The sequence below is a fragment of the Passer domesticus genome, chromosome 5, assembly GCF_036417665.1.
Source record: "Passer domesticus isolate bPasDom1 chromosome 5, bPasDom1.hap1, whole genome shotgun sequence".
Classification (NCBI taxonomy): Eukaryota; Metazoa; Chordata; class Aves; order Passeriformes; family Passeridae; genus Passer; species Passer domesticus.
Window position 1 is genome coordinate 56,012,456 of NC_087478.1, and position 24,560 is coordinate 56,037,015.

At 41.6% G+C, this 24,560-nt stretch overlaps 1 protein-coding gene across 22 annotated transcripts in view; it reads left to right on the plus strand.

Moving 5' to 3' along the window:
• PPFIBP1 (PPFIA binding protein 1) overlaps window positions 1-24,560 on the plus strand; it is a 104,790-nt gene that overhangs the window by 68,173 nt on the left and 12,057 nt on the right. For 5 of the 22 annotated variants that reach the window (XM_064420689.1, XM_064420691.1, XM_064420690.1 and 2 more), the window contains 16 exons: window positions 1,357-1,443; window positions 2,776-2,889; window positions 3,434-3,565; window positions 8,884-8,976; window positions 9,452-9,544; window positions 11,325-11,439; window positions 12,635-12,667; window positions 13,937-13,998; window positions 14,710-14,794; window positions 15,915-16,069; window positions 17,019-17,149; window positions 18,419-18,472; window positions 19,096-19,156; window positions 20,216-20,245; window positions 22,021-22,195; window positions 23,526-23,558. In XM_064420689.1, the coding sequence (XP_064276759.1) occupies window positions 1,357-1,443; window positions 2,776-2,889; window positions 3,434-3,565; window positions 8,884-8,976; window positions 9,452-9,544; window positions 11,325-11,439; window positions 12,635-12,667; window positions 13,937-13,998; window positions 14,710-14,794; window positions 15,915-16,069; window positions 17,019-17,149; window positions 18,419-18,472; window positions 19,096-19,156; window positions 20,216-20,245; window positions 22,021-22,195; window positions 23,526-23,558 (1,453 nt within the window). The remainder of the gene's footprint in view (window positions 1-1,356; window positions 1,444-2,775; window positions 2,890-3,433; window positions 3,566-8,883; window positions 8,977-9,451; window positions 9,545-11,324; window positions 11,440-12,634; window positions 12,668-13,936; window positions 13,999-14,709; window positions 14,795-15,914; window positions 16,070-17,018; window positions 17,150-18,418; window positions 18,473-19,095; window positions 19,157-20,215; window positions 20,246-22,020; window positions 22,196-23,525; window positions 23,559-24,560) is intronic. The other 17 variants (XM_064420700.1, XM_064420706.1, XM_064420692.1 and 14 more) reach the window with 16 other exon arrangements.

Sequence of the window (24,560 nt, forward strand, 5' to 3'; positions counted from 1 at the left end):
GGAATTTTGCCCTGGGGTTTAGTGTCTGGGTGGACAGGTGGCTTAGTATTGTGCTGCTAAAAATTTCAGTAAGTTATATCATTGTGATGAGGTACTGGTACAAATTACTAGAGAGCATCCTTTCTTAGTCTGCCGGAGCAAATTTCGGGGGAGATATTATGGTCACCAAGTGAAATTTCATGTTTGTGAGACACTTTTGGTACTGCTCAGTGATTTAAGACTTGCCAGGATGCAGCCTGGTTTCTTGAGAGCACTGAGGTGAGGTCAGACACTTTTACCTCCTCTTGTTTGCTTTATGTCAGATCTTTTAAGTGATGCTGAAGGGAGTTCTATTGTTTCAGGCTCAAATAAGGCAGTTTCTACCACCACCCAAGGCCAGACATGTAATTTAGAGGAGTTTTAGCCAGGAGGTTTCCTGAGGTATCCTCTGTAATCAGGGGAGATTCAAAGCAGGAGCTGGAGGCTTGGACCTCCTGAGTGGTGACGGCCTCTCAAGGCAGGGTTGTGCTGCAGGCTCACGGGAGCACAAGGATCAGTCACACAATTTCTTTTCATTACACATTCAGGAATAAATTAGGGCTCCTCAACGTTGTTGGGTGTCTCTGCTAAGTGCCCTGGATTTCAGAGCAGCTTCTCAGACTCCTCTAAGCGATTTATGCCATGATGGGAACAAGGCTTCATTTTCTGAGCCAAGATATGATTGTGGCCTGGATCATGAAGTGCTTTGAGACATGTTTGAATATGGATAGAACAAAATCCTTTCTGCTGCTCAAGAGAATTGAAGTTATTAAGAAGAAAGTTGCTGATTCCTCTGAACTCTCTGATAGCATTAACATGTATTCTTGTTTCTCTCTAGCCTCAGGCAGCTTTACAAAGAGCTGTGTTTAGAGTGCAGACGTTTACCCATACCCCGTAGAATGTGTCTGATGTAAAAGGATGTCTCTGACTGTGTGTGACTTGAGAGAAGCATAATACACATTTTGTAGATTGTATGTTTGGCTTTATTCACTTGCTGAATGTCTCAGGGTATTTGTCTCTTTGCAAGTATGGCTTAGCATGGTGTAGCAATGAATCCAAGTTTTGTTAGCAAAATGCTGAATGCACAGTAGGTGAATTTTGCAGAACTGAGTCACCAGAAGGCTCTTCCTTTCTCATCTTTAAGCCCCTTAAGAATTCTCTCCTGAATGGCGGTCATGTGTCCTTTGTTTATTTGATTTGTAACTCTTAGAGGGCTGGAGAATATTTCAAACATGTTCTTAAACTGTCAGACTAAAAATGCTCTCATAAAGTGTTTTGATAACATTGGATGATAATGTGGCACAATAGCTGACTATGCAATATTTGTGTCTTTTCCAGACTAATGGACACATATCTGGGAATGGAGATGTCTATCAAGAAAGGCTGGCTCGTCTGGAAAATGATAAGGAATCTCTTGTTCTGCAAGTGAGTTGTCATCCAAATTATTTTTTTCTGCTCTTGCATTCATGAGACTGTCTGAAAGTATGTGGTAAAACCTCTGAGAATTTATTTGGAGTTGTGATGTCTTAGACAGTGTTCAAAGGACTTGCTGGTATGTGAGAATTAACCCAGATTAGAGAAAGGTGTGAACTTAGATTGCAGGAAAAATCTAAAGGTTTTTCTGTCTGTATATCTGTTCTCTTTGAATTTGGTTAGCAGAGCTGGTCTGCAGAGCAGCCACCTACATACATCCATGTGTATCCTTAAGATCACCATTTCCCAGGGCCATTCACATGATGTCTGCATCAGGAGACAGTTGTCCTGTCCTTAGGAAAGGTAACAAAAGCTGCAGGACTGGCTAGCCAGCAGAAGGAGACAAGCAGCTCCTTGGTGGTCCTGCTCACCTGCTGCTGGGCTGGACGGGGTCAGCCCTGGCTACTCTGCTGGCTTCCTCTTGCTGTTGGAGCCAGAATACCTGGCACCCCTTGCACTGCACAGGTCTATCCCCTGATGTAAACCCAACTTTGGGGCTGTGACAGCACTGAGCTCACCCTCTTTCCCAGCAGTACTGCAGGAAGAGCCAGTTGAAAATGAAAAAATTAATTCAGAAAAGGTAAAATGAGAATCTGTCTGCTATCTTAAAAGTGTTGTCTTGGTCTTACCCAGCCCCTGGCTGTGTGTTTTAACCTTCTTTGCTTTTATTGTTCTGAAAAGGGGGAAGTGCTTGTTATGGTACACTGTGTACAATCACTTGGGAAGGAGAATAAATTATAAGTAGGGAGGTTTATGTGGTGCTTAAGGTAGGAGCTAATGGGTTGAGTTAATGTCTTGTCACATCAAAGGCATACTTATTGGCAGTAAAATGCGGCAGCCAACCCTTGTGAAAACCTCCAGTGAGGAGGGGAGTTGCAGAATTGCAATGTGTCTGCCAGAACTTTGACTGAAATTCTAGTAAGTGTGAGGGGAGCGCCTTCCCTCCTCTCTGTTTTCTTTGCCAAGTGATGTGTCCACTGCAGAGCTCTGCTCCTCCTCTTCCTCTGCTCTTCTTCCTCTTCCTCCTCTTCTTCTTCTTCTTCTTCTTCTTCTTCTTCTTCTTCTTCTTCCTCTTCTTCTTCTTCCTCTTCTTCTTCTTCCTCTTCTTCTTCCTCTTCTCCTTTCTTCCTTTCTTCTCCTCCTCCTCCCACCCCCCTGCCCCCGCCATTGTCCCAGGCAATCTTTGGCCCAACCAGCAGTGTTGTTCACCTGCAGTTCTTCAGCTGACACATATGGCACAGGTGCAAGGTGTTAAACATGTATCCCTTTTTTCCTGCTGTCCAGGTAAGTGTGCTTACAGACCAGGTGGAGGCCCAGGGAGAAAAGATCCGGGATCTGGAGTTCTGCCTGGAGGAGCACAGGGAGAAGCTAAATGCCACGGAGGAGATGCTGCAGCAGGTATTTCACAGCTCCATGTCTGTCTTGCTGTCTTGCCTTCCTTCTGTCTTAACAAACTTTGGTGGGAGCAGTGCCCTTCAAGGTGTTGAATCCTTTGATGTCTCTTAACTAAGGGATCATTTTCTACCATATTGGCTTTAAAGTCTTTCTACTTAGTAATGACTGTACTGCTTAATGCAGGAATCCAGTTCTGCCCTCCTTTGAGTCCTTCCCCACTGAACTTCCAAGAGCCTTAGATGAAAGCCTCTGGCAGGATGGGTGGATTCCCCTCACAGCTCCTTTCTGCGTAGAGCGACTGTGATAACAGACAGGCTTTTTTCTTGTCCTGGCAGCCAGCCCATGTTAGTGCCCCTGTGATCCCAGATGCATCCTAGGTGCCTGGAATCTGTCAGATGGATAATAACTGTGTCTCAGGGTTTCACGTAGTACAAGAATGAGGGTGATGCTATTCCCCATGAAGGAGACCTTTGGCTGTCAAAATAAATTGCTGGTCTCTTCCCCTTGGGTAAATAATTCCATTCTCTTCCTCTTTGTCTTGAATCAGGAGCTTCTAAGCAGAACAACCCTTGAAACTCAGAAGCTGGATCTTATGGCAGAGATTTCCACTCTGAAATTAAAGCTTACATCTGTAGAGAAGGATAGATTGGATTATGAGGACAGATTCAGAGACACAGAGGTGAGTAAACCCTGACAGGATAAACTGTGAAAGCTGTGAGGTGTCTTGACCTTCACCTTCACATTTTCTGGGATTTTTTTTTGTGTCAGGCAAGAAGGGGAACTAATCTTTAAGGTTAGAACATGTTCATTTTGAAGCAAAAAGTGTCCTCTTTGTTAAATTCTGGTTTTACAAAGAAAGATTTCCAAAGGCAGTTTTTGATTCTGGCTGTTAGGTCTCAGGAGGATTGGATTTAGGCTGGACTTTAAGAAAATTAACATACTGCACTCTCCTGACCCCACATAAAACTGTCACCTTCTGAGTAAGGCATGTCTAAGGCAAGTACAAAAAGCAGCCATGTGTAAAGACACTGCACAGGAACAGAACTTCTGGGGTTGCTAGCAGAGAGTGAGCTGACTTGCTGTGGGGCTCTTGGGAAGCCTGACTTCAGAGCCCAGCCTTATGGGAGCCTGGGAACAGCGCCAGGTGGAGCTGCCATCCCTGGCAGTGCTCTCCTGTGGCATTTCACTCTGTGCTGCAGGTCTATGCAGCTCAAACTCGCTCATGTTGCAAGCCAGAAATGCTCAAAGCAGGTGGGCAAACACAGGGAACTCCAAGTATCAGCTAAGCTGTCCTGACAGGATGATGGAGCCCATATCAGAAATATCTCAGAGCCTGCCTATGAAGCACAACAAAATTTCCAGTTCTGGATTCATAAATGAGCTGAAATGTCAAGTGTTTGTTATGATTGTGGATGTTCCAGGTGTCATTCATTTCTAGAAGGAAAGAAGCCATATTGTCATGACAGGACACAAATTGCCCTTTGCACTTCTGCCAGTGGTTTCCCAACTGCTCAGTTTCCAGTAAAGCACCATTCCTCACTTGTATTGCAAGCACAAAAACAAAAGTCAGTCTTGCTTTTGGATTGGTCTTTGTGCCTGTCTGAAGTAATCTGCAGACCCAAAGAAAGCCACAGGTTGAAAACTAATGCCTTGTATCACTTTCAGGTTTGGAAGTGTTTCTTTAGATAGTGACGGCAGTGTTCATTCCTGCAGTGCAGCACATTTCCTTGGGTGCTGCCAAGCTCTGGGATGGATTCCTGTCGCTTCCTGTTACCTTTGCCTCTAGTTGGTAACAGGTGTTATGTGACAGTATCAGAGCACTGCCTTCAAAGCAGCTGATTTGGTAGTGCAGACAAGCTCTGTGCGTGGCATTGCTGGAGAAATTGGCAGGGGAAATAGTGGAGGGAATCACTGAAGGTCTCCTGCACACATGGGAAGTGTGTGTAAGAGCTGGCTGCTCTCACAACTCTTCTGGGACTCTGCCTATGCAGAGCTTAGCTCTTTCATGAATTACAGCACACAGCAAATAACTCTCTGTGTGCTGACACTTACTCTAAGCAGCCCAAATGAGGGATAAACGAGCTGGCACCAGCAGTAAATGGCTGTGGGGAAGCAAGGTTTGGTCCAGATGACCACAGGGAGCAGGTGCTTTCTGACCTGGGTTCTGTTGAATCTTCATTTGCAAACACCCTGTAGTTTCTTCTGCTTTTCAGAACTGCTAACAAAGAGTGACTGGGCTTTGACTGATTTGCTTTCTCTATTTCTGCCCTTATTTTTACTGAATATTGTAGAGTTCTCCTGGTCTCCCTCTTTCTTTGTTTCCCCCCTGAACTGCAGTCTCTCCATTACTTCATAGCACAGCTCAGCATACCAGGAAGGTGGACATGAAGCCGCAGGTTCCCAGAAAAATGGTTACAATGTGGGGAATACACCACAAACTGCAAATCTGTAATCTCTGTGCAAGAGGCTTATCCTCTATGAAGACCTTCCTCTTTGAAATACTTTGAAAGACACTAAATGCCTTTGATAAAAATCACCTACATTTTATTTAAATTGTAGTTACTGTAATTAGGGACTGTATGGATTTATATCAAGGATATTTATGCCAGAACTAATTAACTATTGCTAAAATGTTTCTTCCTCCATTTGAAATCCAGAATGATGTAGTTTAGTGTCATATATATTATTATATTGTTTCTTCTTTATTTCAACACTTTATAGCTGTAAAAATGCTTAGGCGTAAATGCTGGAAGGGATATTATGTCTTAATTTCCATTTGGTTCAGTGAAAATATGGATGTCTAATTAGTTGGAGGGTCTCAGCCCTTACAGAATCTCTAAGAGATATTTTGGAGGCAGTACTTACTAAGAAGTACGCAATATTTTATTCAGTGTTGATCTAATTATATTGCTGTATATCAATTATTTTAGAAGAGCTGAAAATGAATATTTTAAATATTTCACCCTAAAACATGTTAGGGCATTTATGTGGAGTGATTGAAATGGAAAAAGATTCATACCCAGACTGGGAAAGCAAAACTGTAAATATTGCTTCTGGTTTTATTTAGGGAAAAGAAAAAAACTGATGTCTGACAACTTGTGCAGCTACTGTCTCCTACAGAATTACCATTCTGATTAAATCCTTCATATTATCCATTTGTTCCTATGTCTGTCATCGCAACTTCCCATTCCAGCTTGGTTGGTTACTCATATTCCCTATTCTTTGTCTAAACAGATGCCTCACTAGATCTTTGTGCTCTAGGATTTTCTGTCTAGATGTTCACAAACGCACAGCTTTTTCAAAGCTAATTGTGTACTTAATAGAGATTCTAATTGTTCTGTTCTTTGGATTATTCCAGTATTTCCACTTTCTCAGCAGACACTAGCATTATTTTCCTTGAGGAGCGCAGGTGGTCTGAGTTGGGTTGAGTTTATGTAAGGAAATACCCTGCGAGGGAGTTTATTTGGGAAGGAGTCCTTAGCCAGACTGGGCCTTTGAAGCAGCAGCCAGAGGCTAAAACTGGCTCACTCACAGGAAATTCTTTGTGATTTATCCACCATCACCTCCAATCTGGTTGCAAGATTGTTCTGTTTTCTGTGTGACACTGAGTATTTTAAAAGTCATGTAGTTCAAGAGACAAATATGTGGAGAACAGCCTCAGCAGTGAGTTCAACCCAGCATATTTAGACATTGGATCATGCTGCAGGAGAGAAAAGCCCCAAACAAATCAATTGTTGAGGAATTTCAGGTGTACCTGAATTAGAAAGTCATAGATTAAAAGCAGTAATTACTAAAAACATTAACATGTTCAGTATTTTCATTTTCCTCGTAGTTCTGAGAATTGAACTTGGATCTTTCTGAAGAAATACAGATGCTGCTCTCTTAGCATCAGGTTTATTAAACACAAAATAATAACCAGAGGTTTGTAAGCTTAGGAGGTGTGGTGTGGGGCTGAAAGGCAGGTGTTACCAGGGACCCATGAATACCTTCTAAATGTCAGCTTCTGGCTTGTTAATTTATAAATAAAAATCTCTGTTAATTGTAGTATTAGCTCTGAGAAACTGTGCTTAGTGCTATTAGCTTAATGTACAGCTTGGATGTACATGGTAATCATTGGATGTAACCCAATGGATAGGGTTTGCTTCAGATGAAGGAAGGAAAGCAAACATAAGGACCATAAAAATTTTTATTTGAGGGTGCTGAGGTCTTGGCACAGGTTTTTCAGAGAAGCTGTGTGTTATAAATGAGAAGCTTGACTAGGCCAATATTCAAGTAGCAATCAATTTATTACTTAAGATGGTAAAGTATGAGCAATACAGCGCTGTGTACAGTGGGGGAAATTTTCTCTCCAACTGCACACCGATAGTTGGGGCTTACAGATATTTATAGGGGTACTCATAAGCTTTCTCAGCAGTTTCCATTCTCAATTTTTACGTCACAATTCTATACACTATTGTGATTTAGTTTTTCTCAGAATGTATCCCAGAAAGGAGTATCCCCAGATGGTGGGGTCCAGCTTCTGAAAGAAGAAAGAAGTCTCCCAGCTGGTGAGGTCCAGATTCTAGATGTGGGTTCACTTTTTAATTGCAAGGACTATAAATCTCATAACAGTGATGTCCAGCTTCCCTTGGTCAAAATATCAATCCTTGAGTTGATGTTCATCTTCCTTTTTCAAGCTGCTTTTCAATATTTTGTTAAGGCATCGAGATAATGTTTCCTTTTTATATATTCTAAAGCTATAGTTTCAAAGATCCTTACTACAAGTAATATTCTAAAATTATACTTCAAAAGGTTATTATTGCAAAACTCTTTTTAGCTAGAAGCAGAAAGTTCTTGTCAAACAGCACCATCCTTAAAGCTTTAATTCGAATGCTCCTAAATCAACTTAAGACTTATAAAGGTTAATTGCAAATAAAGGATAGGTTCAAAGGCCTTCTTCCATGCTTTACTTCCTCAGTTATTTATTAGAATTGTCTTTATAACTGTCTCATGGTCAGTTTCCATACATATCACAATCACAGATACACAGGTTGCCTGTATGTACCTGACACGAAACACAGCTTTGTATTTCACATGTGGCTACCCTATCCCTGGAAGTGTCCAAGGCCACGTTGGACAGGGCTCTGAGCAACCTGGGACAATGGAAGGTGTCCCTGCCCATGGCAGGGGGTGGAACAAGATGGGTTTTAAGGCCCCTCCCAACCCAAACCATTCTCTGACTTAGAGGATGAGGAGGCTTGGTGGAGCAGTCAGACTCAGGGTTTGTTTGACCAAGGGAGCTGGGGGCACTCAAGTCTGACCCCCAAACCTGGCAGGATCCATCAGGATAGCCAGGAGGTCGAGCTGGTCTCCTAAAGAGCTCAGATGTGAGTTTGTGATGGTTCAGAATTTATTCCAAGCCAGGCTGAATTTGGAAAGCGCAGATGTAGTGGTGCCATTGATGCTTAAACACAGATGACTTTTCTTGTAGAAACCAGTCATGGCTCCTCTGTTCAGCCCTCAGTGAGAGGGCTCTTTTAAGTGATGGAAACTTGGATTTTTACAGTGTAATCACTTCTTATTTTGAAAAAGCAGGTGATGGCTGGTGAGCCTGGGACAGGAGGGACTGCAGAGGGGAGGATGTGGCTGCTGCATGTTGAAGGATGTCTGCCACTGTTTTCCATTGCCCATCCTTAGTATTGGGCTCCAGCAGCTGATCAGAGAAGCAGGATTTTCCTGGCCCCCGGCACAGCGAACACAACTTCAGTTCATGAATTTATGTCTCCCTTAGTCCTCTGCCCTCTTACATCTGGTGCAGTAACACAGACTGAGAAACTCGGTCCCTGGATATTTAGGAAGCTCTGAGTTGCCTGACTTAGTCATCGATTTGGGTGGTGTGGTTTTGTGTACTGAGTTCCTTTTATGCCTGCTTTTCTTGTTGTTACAGTCATAGCTATTCTTCTGTTTTGTTTACTGAAGTTCTTTGCTGTTTCTGGTTGTCTTTTTCCCTCCACTCAGGATTTGATCCAGGAAATAAACGAATTGCGCTTGAGGGTGGGAGAAATGGACAATGAAAGACTGCAGTATGAAAAAAAACTGAAAACAACCAAAGTAAGTGAGGCTGAAGGGAAGAGGCAGAGATAGGTGTAAATCAGGCTTTAGGAATTCACTCTTTTCCCTAATCCTTGCCTTCACCCTGCAAAATCCTGAGCACTCTCAGATCCTGGGGTTTCATGGTTCTCAGTTAGCAGCAGTGGCTATTCCCAAATTTTGTGCTGTGGTTTTCAGTTTGAGCATTGTTTTTTATGAAGGGTAACATACCATGCTGTAAACAATAAATTTATTACCTGTTTAGACCTTTGTTTTTCATGTGTGTCAAGAAATATCGGTTGCAGTATGTATGGTGTATGCCAAATAGCATTTATTTCCTCCTAAATGTGCTAAAAAAAAACCACTTCTGAAGTGAAAGCATTCACCTAAGTACTTCTAGCAGCCTGTTTCTCTAAGTGTCTAACTTCTCTTTGCCATTTAGCCTTGTCTCCTTTCTACCTTTAGTTTCCTTTCACTCTTCTGTCTCTGTTACCAGTCTTTAATGGCCAAACTTTCTAGCATGAAAATCAAAGTGGGTCAGATGCAGTATGAAAAGCAGCGGATGGAGCAAAAAAGCCAGATGCTAAAGGTGTGGTAGTTTTTGGGTAATGCTGGGCCTGTTTTGAGTCCTTCATGTTCCACCCTTTGCTGGTCCTGCATTGTGCTGTCATGCTCTGTTCTTCATTAATTGCTGTGTGTTGATATGCAGTGTGCCCTTCCTCCTTAGATTTGGAAAGCTCTTCCTGTAGATATTCCTTGTAAACAGTTTTTATAACTCAGGGGAGAGGATTTTCCTTCTCTGAACCTTGCGTAAGTTACACATAATGGTATTAGACGTGGGTTAAAATCATTCCCCCTTCCAAGGGAAGATTGCCTTGTCTGTAGCTTACATCCATTATTCAAACAGAACGTTTTATCACCCTTTTAGAGAAAATGTATTCAGGAAAACTGTCTGGGAAATAGTGACTCTTTTATACTGTCCCTTCTCCCACGTGTAAATTTGCATATCGTACTTCTAATTCAGGAAAAGAAATGCACATTGACAACCACATGCAGCTCTAGTTGCCTGTGGATATAACAGCAGCTTCTCAAGTGACCAAGAAATTATCTTGTTTTGGAGTAGCATGGATCCTACACTAGCAGAAATCCCATCATAATCAGTGCCAACTTGGAGCACTGGGGAATTGTAGTTATTCCCCAACCACTGTTGTGGAAAAAGCTTTGATTTCTTGACAGTTTTAAAATTGATCTATTTTTTTAAATGATGCTTTAGAGCAAACAGGAACCAATTTCAGGAAATTCTGTAGCTGCCCCATAGTTTGGGTTGCAAATGTCACTATGTAATTTGCAACATTGTCTGAGGGTAGTTCAGGAAAATACCTAAGCCACAGTATTCTAGTTTGGTTTATTCCATTAAGGATTTGAAACGTCTTTTAGAAGCTGTAAGTGCCAAAATAATGAGTCTTGCCTTGTTTTGCTTTGTTTACAAACTGAACAAATTAAATTTTCAGTGTTGGGTGCAGTTGCAGTGGGGGTCCTGTCTTGATGATGCTGTTGTACAAGATATACTCGGACATCAAAGAAAGTTGTTACTAAACTGGGTGGGATTTGACTCAAATTTAAAAAAGTTAAATGCATGGATCTGTGCCAGTCACTTGCTAGTGCAGATGATTAGATCTAAGTTAAAACTTGACAGCATTTTTCTAATACACCCCAACTCCCCCAAACGCCATCTGTCTTATTCCCAAGAATCTCAGCTCCAAGCTTTCTTTCCTAATGCATGATCAGCAAACCCAAACTGTGGCAGAGGTACCACGTTTTTGTCTGAACTGCTTTCCAGTATGTGTCCATGTGCTTGCTGGTGTTGTGATTGATTTTTCTTCCACAGAAGCAGTAGTTAATTCTGAAACTGTCCTCAGCCTGGTATAAGCACAGCTTCGGAATTTTTCAGCTTCAAACATGCAACATGCCCTATAAATACAAAAAAAAAATGTATGGAAATGTTAGCATTCAGCCTTTTCACCTATGTTTTTTCTATCTCTGCAAGGTTAAACAAATGAGAAAAATGTTTGGTGTTTTTCCACCTTTTGCTCTTTCGTCTTTAAATTTTGATGCAAAGTTTCTTTCCAACTATACACAAAACCAACAATTTCAGACTACAGACCCCCTGATTTTGCTCTGTTGTGGGCTCAGAAGTCTGTTGGGATGTTCAAAGTCACTTTGGTGCACCCTCAGGCAGTGTTAAATGTCAGGGGCTCTCAGTCATTTCCACCAGCTGAGGACCTGTCCATTGTGCTTCCTAGGAGGGATTGTGGAAACATCTCAGCTGCCTGTGGAAGCTGTCACTGAGTGGCTCTGTGTCTTTACAGGATGAGCTGTCAGCTCTGAAAGGCAAACTAGAGCAGAAGGAAGCTGAGGTGAAAAGGTTGCACGAAAAACTGGTTTCCCAGCTGAAAGTAGAAGGGATGGAAATACTGGACAGAGGTAAGAAAAAAGGAGACTCTCACCATGTCCTCTAAATCACTTTATCTGAGGTCATGTTTCCTTATACAGTAAATAAGTGATAAAAGCCTGAATTTTCCTGAACTTTGTCTTGAGTTTACCTCTTTAAACATATTTAGAGGGTGTTGATGATGCAAGTGCTAAACTTTCTGTCACAGCAAGGTCTTGGTCAAATTTAAACAACACCAAGAAATTCTCTAATTAGCTCCTTACATGGCTTGCATGGGGCCTCAAAATATACAGTTTATACTGGCTGAGAAATTTTTTAACTAATTTCTACAAATGCTCCAAAAACATTGTGTTGAAAAGGAAACTTCCTGGTAAGGAAGGGGAAAAGCCATACTGCAGACCAAAGTATAATCTTGACCTAGCTGTAAGTAGGTGAAATCAAGGATTGATTCTGGATTTGTGTGCTCATAAAGTCTAAACCTTAATTAGGCTTGAATAAGCACAACAATTTTACATGCTGGGTAATTCTTTTATTAGCTTGTAAAGAAGAAACTGTTAGTATTTATTTGTGGGAATCTTAGATTGGGGACTTATTTAAACCCAGAAATTTTTAATTAAAAATCACAGAAATTTTCCACAGACTTTTTTTACCTGATGCAATTTCAATTCTAAATATATCTTACTGATAGTTGTTGCTGATTTTAAGATTGTGCTTTTAAGGTATGCTTTTTAGAAAAAAAATGCACAAGAGATTAGTCTCCTCCCCTGATCTGAGGAGGAATATGCTGTGTGTAGATTGTCACATTTTATTTCATGAAATGGTGTTTTCAAAACCACTGACTAAGATCACTAAAAGTGATCACAATGAACTGTGATTCCATTTTTTAAAAGAACATTTAAATGTGAGCAGGGTCTGACTTCATTCTTCATGACTACTTATAGCAGGCTTTTTTTCCCTGGGGAACTACTTGAACTCTCATTACCCTCTGGTCCTCAGCTTTATGGTTTTCAGTGTAGCTCAGCAGAAGATCTTTTGCTGTGATGAAATATGTTTTATCTATCTTGCACTGATATTAAAAAATGCCGTTTCCAGATAACAAATTATCTGCCTCATTAGCTGAATGAAGTGAGGAAGAGTTGACTCATAAAGTATCAATAATGTCTTAAAAGTGATTTCATGTCATAACCTTAATGCTAATTTCCAATCCAATGGGTTTTCCCCACACAGATGAAAATTGTAAGAAGAAGCTCAAAGATAAAAGTAAGGTTCCTGGTGTCTTTCCATGACTATTTGCATTCCAGAAGTGCTTTCCAGAATAGCTTTCTGCATGTATTTGCAAAACTTTTTTAACAAACATTGTTAGGTTGCATAATCTATAACCCTTAGTTACACTTAGAGTAAAGCTTGAGAGCAACGGTGAGTTTCACACTTGAAACACAAAGTTTTCTGAAGAAAATCGTATAGATAAAGGAAGATTGGGTCTCGGGAAGGCTCACAAAGCAATTGCAATGCAGTTGCAATCGAGCAGACCAGATTTTCAGCCAGCATAACTGAGGGAAAATCACTGGAACTGGATCAGGTGCTGGTTTAGCCCGATATGTCTAAATGTCTTTCATCTAGAAAGCCAGCCAGGCTGCCTCTTTTCTTGTATTTCATTAAGGAGGAGAATGTTTTTCCTGCTCTGTTTGCTTTCCATTAATTTTTAGGAAGTTGAAACAGGGCTTTTTTGCCTGTGAGTTTGGCTACCTGCCTACATTTGTAGTGAAATTTGACTTTTACGCCATTCATGCAAAGTACATCTTTAGGAAAAAAATTGAGATTATTTCCATTCTTTTTGAATTCCTAGCCCAGAACTCCTCCAGAACATACTATTTATACTTCTTGTTAAATAAGGATTATAGATGAAGCACTGTTGTCTATGTTAGGAACCTTTCCCAGGCCTGAACTGCCACATAATATTCCAGCATGACTGCTCATCACAGCAAACACTTGTGTCATTCCACTGTCTCCTGTTCGTTGCTCCATCCATGCTCGATTAGGGCTGAGCATCACTGCACGATGCTTCCTTCATCACATCCATTAATCCCCTGGCTTTGTTGAGTGGACTTGAGACATGCTGTTTGGGGTGGTCATTGACTGTTGTACTGAGGATGTGTTTTATTGCATTCCAAATGTAGTATATTGTTTATTTTATTTGGTTATTTTAAAGATGGAGCTAGTGAAAGTCAAGCAGTAGTTTTGCTTTTCAGTTTTTCATTCTTATAAGGCTTGGAGAGGTGTGGGGGGAGGAAGGGAATTTCCTGGATTTCATAATTTCCTTGATAAAAATGTCAGAGCAGAGATTTTGAAGAAAAATAGCTTCCTTCTTTGTGTTTGCATCTAAAAAATAATTTAAGTGGCTTATGTTTTGTCTGTAACTATGTAAATCTACTTTCAGATATTACTGAGTTGCTTCTAGATTTTTTGTTTTTCTTACTTCCTTACACTGTCTTATTTAAATTGACTTGGAGAACTCTATTGTGTTTTTAGATATAGAGGTACAGAAAATGAAGAAGGCGGTAGAATCTCTAATGGCAGCAAATGAAGAGAAGGTAGCAAAGTCATTATTTTTTCAGTAATCATTCATCAGATTGATTTAAATCTCTAAGAAAACCTTCACGTGTGAGCTTTTCACAATTCAACTAAAAACCAAATTTGTAAGAATCAATGATTTTTTGCAGTCAGAAAAATTTGTACAAGGTTTGTACAAATCTATGATTTTCTGCAGTCAGAAGCACTGCAGTGCCTTTCAGGGGCTATGAGCATTTATGAGCTCTGTGCATGTGCACAGGACCTGTTCAGAGTCCTTACTCTGTTGAATTCAGTGTGGTTAATTTGCACTGTGTTCTGCAAATGTAAAGATCTCTGTACAAGTGCCAGATCACAGGCTGCATTTCCAAAAGGGCTTTTCTGTGAAGTATGAATTAGTTTCATACATGGTTTTTATGCTTTCATATGCATGTGCATTTCGATCACCAAAGCCCTAAATCCTTAGTACATGTCAAATTTATTATGCTCTACCTTTGACTTAATAAGGGAGCTGAAATCCACTTTCAAGGCTGAGACAGTTCTGATGATTAAACATATGATAGTTTTTTCTAAATACAACTTTTGATATTTCAAAGCCTCTCAGCATTCTGAGTCCTGTCCCATCCACACTTCCTATTTCTTTTAGTCTCACAGCCAGTTAAACGAAAGGATCTAGTATTTGTACTTCTTATTTCTGGGGGAGGAAGTACAGTCACAATTTCCTTTTATTTTAGGATCGGAAGATAGAAGAGCTTCGGCAATCTCTGAATAGGTACAAGAAAGTCCAAGACATGGTGATACTGGCTCAAGGTAAAAAAGGTATTGTACAACCGAAAACCAAAAAAAACAAAAAAAATGCTACTCATTTAAACTCCAGGTGTGTTATAGTGGTGAGCTTAACCATGTGACTGAAGCAGAAGCTATATCTGTATCACAATATGTAATGGCCCGTTGCATATGTTCTAAGACTGGTGGGGGTTTCTAGACCCCTTCAGAGAGGGTGAAGGTTGTCAACAGCCCAGCAAGAGTGAGGAAGCCAAATGTGTTTTTGTTGTGTTGGGTTCACACAATGCTGATTGTTGGAGAGGAAGCATTTTTTAAATAGGTATTGCCCTTTCTTGCAGTTCTGTGGCTTCAGGCACAGGAGGGTGTTAGAACAGACCTTGATTCTCTGGGATCTCTGCTCCATGGTCACTTCATGGAGCATGGACAGAGATTTCAGGCAGTGACAAAGAGAGAGGGCAAGAGAGGATTTTGCTGTGAGCAGACTTTGGTTTGTGCTTGCCTCAGGTCTTTGGCAACAAACACTGGATTTCTGCTCACCTTTTAGAAAGTATTGGTTATCTTTCAGAACCAGTCCAAGCCTCTTGGTAGCACTGAGGCAGTTCAGGAGCATCCAGGGTGGAAGAAGCAGAGGATGCCAACACTGATGTGGGCTTCAGTACTACCTAAATGAGACATACTCAGTTTGTGGCAGGCTGCAGACCTGATGTAGTCACTTCCAGGGTGGTGATAGGCTCTGAGCAGTGGGCTGCATTTTTCCTCAGGGTACCTTGAAGATACCACAGAGACATCTTAAGTTTCAGGGAGACTGGACCTTCTTACTTTTCCTTAGTAAATAAGGGAAACAAAGTATTTAGAACAAAATTCCAGAACAGACAGGAATTAAGTACTCCAGTTTATTCAGCTTGTTGAAACTGGTGCCACTAAATACCCTGAGGGTGTTTGCTGGACTTTTTGACCTCCCTGTGTTCCAACCCTGCTGTGTCGTGATGGTTGAATTGGGAAATGACACTTGGCTGTGGCTCCCTTTCTCAAAACTAAAAACACCCAGCAATCAAATCCTTCCAGTTTTGGCCCATAACTGAGCACACTGGCTGCAGCTTCTTTGGGAGTGAGGGTTGTGAAACCAACGGGTTTTTGTGTTCTCTCCCTTCAGGCAAGGAAACTGAAAGTGAAGACTTGAATTCAGGGTCTGTATCTGTGGGTTTATCAGACACACCAAGTCTGACTGACCCGGAGAAAAGCCTATCCCCAACACCAGGAACAGCATCTCCAATCCATGATAGGTTCAACGTGAGCATTCATGAAGAGGTAGGTTGGTTCCGGGGTTTTTTTTGCTTTATTTAATACTATCGTTCCTTGAAAACGCTGCTTGTGCTGGATTCATATTGTAGATGACAAAACTCAAATTTCTGAAACTACTTTTTTCTGGGTTTCACAGTTTTTTGTAGTGTCTCATAGCCTTTTGGGGAAAGTAGTTTTCTTGTGAAAGCTGCTGAGGAATTTCAATTAAACTTATTTTTCTTAATCCTCAGATGGGATCAGGAGACAGAAATAGCTGTATTTATTGTGAGAACAGATCTAAATTACTTTTTCTGTTAGTCATAATTAAGTCATAAGAAATTATTTTTCTTATCAAACATAGCTGCTTTAGGAGCTACATATACTTTGGCACAAACCTGAAGTAAATATGTTAGGACTTACTAAATACATCTTGTCATATTTAAGTGGATGCAATCATAATTGCATCCATTTAGTTAAATGATACATAGGTTGTGGTTCAATCTCTGATTTTTATAATGAGATTTTCCAGTACAAAAACTATAGAGCTCTTCTCTAAACTCTGAGTCGGAGCAGGGTCTTGACTTACTTAAACAGCAAGAACACACTCTGAAGAAAATGAAATGAAATTAAAGGTTTAGCATCTTTTTTGTATTCTCTGAGTGTCTGAAGACAGGATTAAACCTGAAAAGTGGACTACTTTTCATGGTGTCTGTGGTAGAGACAGATGTAGCAGGCAGCCTTGGGAGACTTGTGAGATTGTTGTCTATGCTGTAGCTTAGCTGTGCAATGATTAATGTTTTATCTGCAGTGCCATTTTTCAAGTAGTAAATCATTCTATTAGAATAAGGAAAAAAAAAATCACTTTTGAAACCTTATTTCAGATCCTTTTCTTCATGATTTATCTGTTACTCTTTTTATTTATGATTGCTTAATTTCAGCTCAGAAGATTGTAACACATATTCTTCCTTCTTTTCAGAATTCCTTACAGATCCATGCAAGCATTTTACAGATTTCAATGCCTTCCTTTTCATCAGCATCCAAGAGCTCAGAAACTGTTGCAGAGAGACTGAAAACACACCCTAGGCCAGATCCTGCAAGTGAAATGAGGTATTATGGGTTCCATGTTTTTTCAGTTGTAAATCCAATATTCTATGACATTTAAGGAGAGCAATAATCTGTCAGTCACTGAATTATCAAGTCATTAGCCAGTTAAACAAGGCTAGGAGTCCCTTGGCTAGCTGCAGCAAACCAAGCTAATGTTCCTGAAATGCATTGATTAAATCCTGAGTAAGCAAGGGCTGGTTTGGTTGCTGTTGTAGCAGCACTCATGGTCTGTACCAGCTGCTTCACAAGGAATGAACAGAGGGAGAGGGAAGCTGATCTAATATATGAAGGTCACAGAATCATTATTTTTGTCTATGTTTGCATCATGGAAGTCTGGCTGGCTCTGCCCACGTTGGTGATTTGTGCTCAGACATTTTCCACAGCTGCTAAAGATGGTTGTAGGGCACTGCCAGAACAAAAGAGCTTCCAGCTCTAACCGGAGGAGGGGAGGAAACCCAAGGGATGTGTGGCTGCTCTCTGGGGCTGTGGCTGAGCTGTAGCACCCAGGGGTCCCCGTGCTTATAACCAATGGCAGCTGCTGGGTGAGGAGTGGCTGTCACCTTTCATCAGCATTTCTAATCCTGCACCCTCCTTGTCCTGGGAGGAAACCCAGTCCCTGCAGACCTGCACTGGCAATGCAGGGAGTACAGAAAAGCACTCACAGCTCAACAAAGACTGTGCTTGGGTTTTTTTCTTCTGGGTCCAAATCCCTGGCATTATCTTAAGAAGTATCAAATACTAAGAATCCAGAGGCAAGGAGATGTTGTTGACTTGAAACAATCATCAATCTCAATGTGAAGCAACAGTGCAAGCTCAATTTGATGTGTGATTTTTCCAGTTCCAGTTGAGGAAAGAATCCTGTCCAGAAGCCCAGCTTTGCTCAGTTTGTGCTGCACATGTTCCTCATGCAGCTTGAGCCATCACCAGCAGGGATTTCACCTGTGTCTCCTCTTGGCAAAATCCAAAGCAAGCACTAAACTCCAGCAAAGTGCTCCCTGACGTGGGTGGTGACCAGGAGATGGTGACCTCCACTCCTTGTACTGTTGCAGACCCTGCTGGAATCTCTGTATTTATTGAAGCTGAATAGTTCAGTTCAATCATCAGTATTGTCATCATCTTACAGTGAGAGTTGTCTTTCCTGAGGCTCTTGAGCTCACCTTTGTCCTTTAGCTTTTACAAGACTTGCGACCATAGCAGGGAAAATTTGCTGTGTGTTAGTATCTTAAGAGCTGAAGTGTCTCAGCCTTTTTTCATATCTTTTTTGCTTTACAGTGAAGGAAGATCAACAGGTTCTTCCCCTGAGACTCATCTATGTGATAGTCCAGTGTAAGTGCCATAATCAGATCTGTTCAGGGGACAGATTTAAATGTGATGGTCAACTTGAACCCCCACAAAGCACCCCCCTTATTTTACATACATATGTAAATAGGTCAGTTAATTTTAGTCAAGATGATATTTGGTGATTGTAGATTTCTGCTTATGTCTCATGCTTTTATGATCATTATTTTCCAATGCTTTATCTGGGCACATGGTACTTCCTGTTACACTGTGAAGCATCTCTAATTTGGTGGTAGACTGTCAATATATGTTGAAATTTATAGTTTTCCACAGCACATGCACACATGATTTGCTTTTTTCTTTTGGTAGTGGGGGGAAGGTGATCAGCTGACTACAATGAGAAAATAATTTTCGTTTCTGCCACATATCCATATTCCCTAAAGCAGCAGTTATTCCAATGTGGAAGTTCTTACAGTATCTCATGAAATTCCATGGGCTCTGATTACTGAATTTGCTGCACTCATTATTGCATCTTAATTCAAAATATCATTTGGTTTAGTATATCTCATCATGTATTATAATGCTGTCTTTAAAGCTGATTTCTTTGAGTGTCTTTATCTTAGCAAGTTTAATTCTAATAACTGAGCTTGGTTTTTATGTTATTGTTTCAGAATTTCCACACTGCAGAAGTCCAGCAGTCTGAGCAGTTTGAGGAAGGAGGCATCTGAAGGGGTAGGTTTGATCTCTTACTTCCTCCCATCTCCTTGCACATAGGTGTGACATCTCTATTGTGACCCTGTGGGTGTTGTGTTGCCTTCTGAGAAATTTTGAGTCAGAGCAGGGCTCCTTGTGGCATGTGCTGACAGTGGTCACACATATATGACATCTTTCACATTCTATTAAAGAAGAAAAGCTGTGCTTGAAAACACAAGTGCTGTTTTTTTTCCTTTTTGTATGAGGCTTTTACCTGAGACTGTCTTGCTGTGTTTTTGCCCAGAGAATGAGGTGGGATTTTTTAATTGGATATGCCTTTCTGATTTAAGACAAGAAAAAAATAACTACCACTACCACTTCCTACCTGTGTCTAAGGTGAATAATTTTGACAGGCCATGTAATTAATGCATTGTAAAATACAGTCTGGGTTGACTGTATGTTTTAGGTAGTCAGAAACAAAATACTGAGCTGTTGGATGTCTGGGGATAGCTTCAGTTTAGGTTCCTGTGGAAGTGACCAAAAGCAGCTAATCTCTGGCAATGCAATCAAATCAGTGCAATTCAGGTACTCTTTTGTGACAGCCCGAACTGCAGGAAGCTCCTGGATTCCTTGATACCTCCTGTACCTTGCAGTGTAGCGGGGAGGCTGACAGGACTGAAAATGTCACCAGAATCTGATAAGAGCTGGAGTTAATGGGTTTTTTGTTTGTTTGGACAGACAGGAGTAGAGGCTGTGGGTGTTTTATCTACTTGGCTTCTACCCTGTCTGGTTCCTGCTCCGGGTCCTCTCAGGCATCTCTGCCTGTGAGTGCCTTAATATTCTGTGTGTCACTAATCATGTGCACAGCTAATCCTTCTCAAAGTGAACCAAAGCAACTCTCTTTCCATGTCAGCTCACTGACCTCAAAGCAAGCAAGGCTTAATCTGTGTGAAATACAGCTCTGAAGAGATTTATTTTGGGGAAAAGGAACAGTCAGGGAAGGGTATTTCTGTCAGAACTTAACTGGGAGTAACCATAATGAATTTATTACTGGCTATAAAACATGACTTTTTAAATGCCTTAATCTTTCCCAAACAGGACAGAGACTGTGCACAGAAGCCAGCAGAGGTAATGTGTGTGTGTGTGTGTGTGTGTGGTGATGTGTGTCCTCGGAGAAACATGGGCAGAGAGGAGGTGTTGGCAGGCTGGGAGGTGTGGAATTGTCACACACAGTTCCAGTGGGGAAATGGAAGTCCTGCAGACAGGACAGGGAGGAGTCTCTGGTGGCTTTCACCATTGGTGGCATTGCTCAGTGTTCAGCACCTCCTTGCCTCCTCACACATGGATTATCTTCCAGTCCAATTGGGCATAGGTTTACCAGCTACGCTAATGTTTTTCCCCCACTACATAATTAGCAAAACTAACCATTAAGCATTTTACTGACTCTGTAATTATCTTCAATTAGTGTCTCTTAAAAAACATTTGGGTTTCTGAATTGTTTTCTGTGAGTAGCAAGTGTGTTTCTGAAAAGCCTGTCATTGCAGAACAGTCACCCTGTGTTACCTTAAGGCCGCATCTTGCAGTTCTTACCTCTACAAACACCTGAGCGGAGGTGACAGACTTCAGATACCACTCATAGGATGAATGCTCTATTGATTCAGCAAAAACCTAAGGATCGTATTTGAGCTGTGAATAGTTTTGCTTCCTTCTTTCAAAGAGACAGTGAAACAGCTGGCAAAGTTAAAGTACTGCTTTAAATTGGCTAACTGGAGTGTCTGATATCTCTCTTGGCATTTAAACTGCTTGCTTGATCTGAAATTTCCTCTTTGCTTTGGCAGTGGATACAGTAATTAATCCATTAATTAAGAAATTGCAGAGCAATGACAGAGCTCTCTGACACTTGGCAGAGAAACAATGTACTGAGGGATGTTGTCTCTCTGCTTCCCACTTATTACCCCTACAGCTGCCAGTGGGTGAGACAGAGACTCTGGAAAGCTGGAGAAGTTCAAAGCCTTGCAGAACTTAATTTTTACCTTTTCCATACTTTTAAGTCAGCCTTACAGAAATTGAGGAACATCTTAAAGAGCACAATTTACTCTTAGCAGGTAGTGATAGTAATCCTGGATCCTGAACATATGTCAGGGTTCAATCCCAGCTGACAGCAAAAGACCCCCTCCCTGCCCCAGTGGGATGGGGAGGAGAATCAACAAAAAAAAAAAGAAACTTAGGGGTTTAGGTACAAACAGTTTAATAATTGAAACAAAGTAAAATCATCATCATCTAATAGTAGTAGTAATAATAATAATAGGGAGAGGAAGACAGAGAGTAAACCCAAAAAAGACAAGTGATGCACCACAATACTACTGCTCACCCCCACTGACCAATATGCAGCCCATCTACAAAATTTGATTGGCTCCCCTTCCCAGTAACGCCCCCGATTGGCTCCGCTTCCCAGTAACCCTCCCAGCTTATATACTGGGCGTGGAATTCTGTGGTGTGGAATATTTCTTTGGTAGTTCAGGTCAGCTATTCTGGACATGGTGCATCCCCGCTTCTTGTGCACTTCCTCTGCTGACAGAGCATGGGAAAATGGAAGGTCCTTAACTCAGGGCTCAGCAACAACCCAAACATCCCAGTGTTATTCCCTACTAAATCCAAAACACAGCTCTGAACCTGTACACAGTGTTGAACTAAGAAAAAGTTAACTCTATCCCAGCCCAAACCAGGACAATGTATTCAAATGAAGATCTTGTTTATGTTTTTCATTATGGTTTTTACATTCTGTATTCTTGTACTGACAGATGAGAAGGACTTCCCAGATTACCTGCCAGCAGACACTTTGTAGGCTCTCAAAAGGCCTTCTGCAATTCCCTTATATAGACTTTTTATTTCCCTAATTCAAGCAGGTTAAACCTCCTATGGAAGGCAATAATTTTGCAACCCTCCCTCCCAAGTCTCCTTCTCACAGTGGCACAGGTGACGAAGACAGTTTTGGCACCCGCAAAGCCAGATCTTCCTTTGGCCGAGGCTTTTTCAAGATAAAAAATAACACGAGGACTGCAAGTGCCCCGAATCTGGGTAGGTACGCTGCCTCTGCATTCAGATTCTGTGCATTTTGAAGCATCTTAACAAGAGCTGTAACTGCCTTAAGAAGCAGAAAAGCCAGCCTTAGTCTCACTGTGACTTGGTGGCACTTCTGATAGTAGAATGTTTGGAAAATATCAAACAGCAAGAAAAGAAAATCATTGATGTAAGAAAATACTTGATGTGGTTCAGACTCTGCTGTGGTATCTCCCCTGGGGCCTTGTAGGGGCTTGCTGCTGCATGAAATGCTGTCTGGCAGTAGTTCACACGTGGGATTTGTGGGCTTTTTTTCCCCCGAGTCCTGTATATCTGATTTTCAGATATACAGAAATAGGACAGCAGCACTCAGTCTAGGAAAGTCATTCAAACTCAAGTTTTACCTGTAGTGTTGGTGGAGGGGTTATTTTGGTATTGTCATTTGGTGACATTTGCATATGACGAAGAAACAAAATGTTCTGCTTAATGCAGAAGTTACTGTTGCCGCTAATTGGAATTCTACTTGCATTTACTGTTGCGCTCTAACAGTCTTTCCACTGATCCAGTTCAAGCATCCAGTGAATCCCTGCATCAGATCTACTGCCAGACATCTGAGGTTTTTGTTTTTCTCTTGCATGAGATTCAGGAATTTAGCTCTCTATTTCAGAAGCCTGAAGGGGGATAGCTTCTGCTTTGTTACTTACTCCAAGAGAATTTTAGATTTTTGTTCAAAACAAGTAACATACCTACACATTGATGATATGCTGTCCATATTTGCCTGTGACATACAGCCTGGGGAGTTGCTAGCTTACCCTATTCTGAGGGTTAGACTGTTCGCTTTGGTTTATTTCATCTTTGCTTTTGTGTTATCCCCTGTATTGTCCTGAAATTGATTTGTCTAACAAAACACAGTACTTGTGGCTGTTGTGAAGGACTGGAAGATGTGCCATGTAAATCAGGGTGCCGTGACTTTGAGTAAGTTATTTATGTTACCCAGATTTCAGTGCCCCCATCTGTAAAGCTGCTCTCCAGGTATTTGCCACTTCACAGGAGCAGTGGGTCCTGGAGCAGATGACTTCCTTGCACTGAAGTGACTGCGGTGCCATTTTTCCCTCCCCACCACAGAACTCTGCTCCACTCCTTTGTTGTGAAAGGGAGTTTCCCAGTGACTTGGTGCTCCTAATCCCATGTGAATTCAGCATTTGTGTGGTGCTTGTGTCTCCCGTCCCTGCCTCCTTTTGTCCCTACTGTGTTGCCATGAGTTTTGAATTGTGTTTGACCTTGTGCCTCTGCGTGTTCTCTCCTGTTGTGCTGCGTGTGGGTTTGTGCCTTGTGTGGATATCTGAAGATCGCACTCGAAGTGCCAGTGCACCTACTTTAGGTACAGTAATCCTGCATGTCTGCCTGTGCCAGCCCTGTGCCCTGACTGCTGCTAACAGCTGGTTGTGGCCACACACTTCCCAAACCACAGCCAGGCACCAGAGCTCTGCATCAGAGCTTCTGCCCATCACTAAAAGGAGTTTTCACATAACATCTGCCCTCTGCTAGAAGTCAGCTGTGCTGTTCCTGAGTAGCTGCTACTAATGAGAGATTGCGGGTCAATTTGCAGAGAATTTTGCTGTAACTTTGAGCACAAAGTTACCACAGACCGAGGTACCAGGTGAGAACTGGTGATGCTTAGTAGTTACCTTAGTGCTGCCACCTGCCCTGGATCCACTAGAGGAGTTTAAAGGGTGGTGAAGTAGGGAATGAGCTGAATTTCCCAGACATTCATTTATGGGAGTTCTGAGGGAAGGCATGTGTAATTTGTCTTCTAGATGTAGTTGTGTTTATGATTCAGTAAAACAAATGAGAAATAATTGGGGCAGATGGGGAAGGAGCCGTTCACACAGTAAATAAGAGCCATTCTTGTGATGTGAGCATTCTCTGGATGGTTCTGGCAAGGACAGGTGAGACCTGCCTTAGGAAGCCAAGCTATGTGAGTGGGGTGGTGGTACAACCACATGGGGTGGCAAAGAGACCAAGTGCTCTGGACCCTCTCTTTTTCTCACATGGCCCCCTAAATGTTACCTGTTCTTCAGGGTTGTATCAATGCATGAAAAGGAGCCGGGTATGAGGAGCAAACACACAATTCCTGCAAATCTCTGCTACTAATGCACCCAACCTTGTCCTAGTGTTCTCTCTCCAGAATGCCATTTCCATGGTTTGGGATTTTTTCACTTTACCTTCTACAGGTAAAGCAAAAATTACGAATGCCACAGCCTGGTTTGATGTTAATACTGTCTTTGTCATTGGCAACATCCCTGTGCTCGATAGTGGCCAAATCAAAGTGCCTGGAAATGGTCTTTTGACCTTGTTGCTTCACTGCAAGGTTTGACAAGGT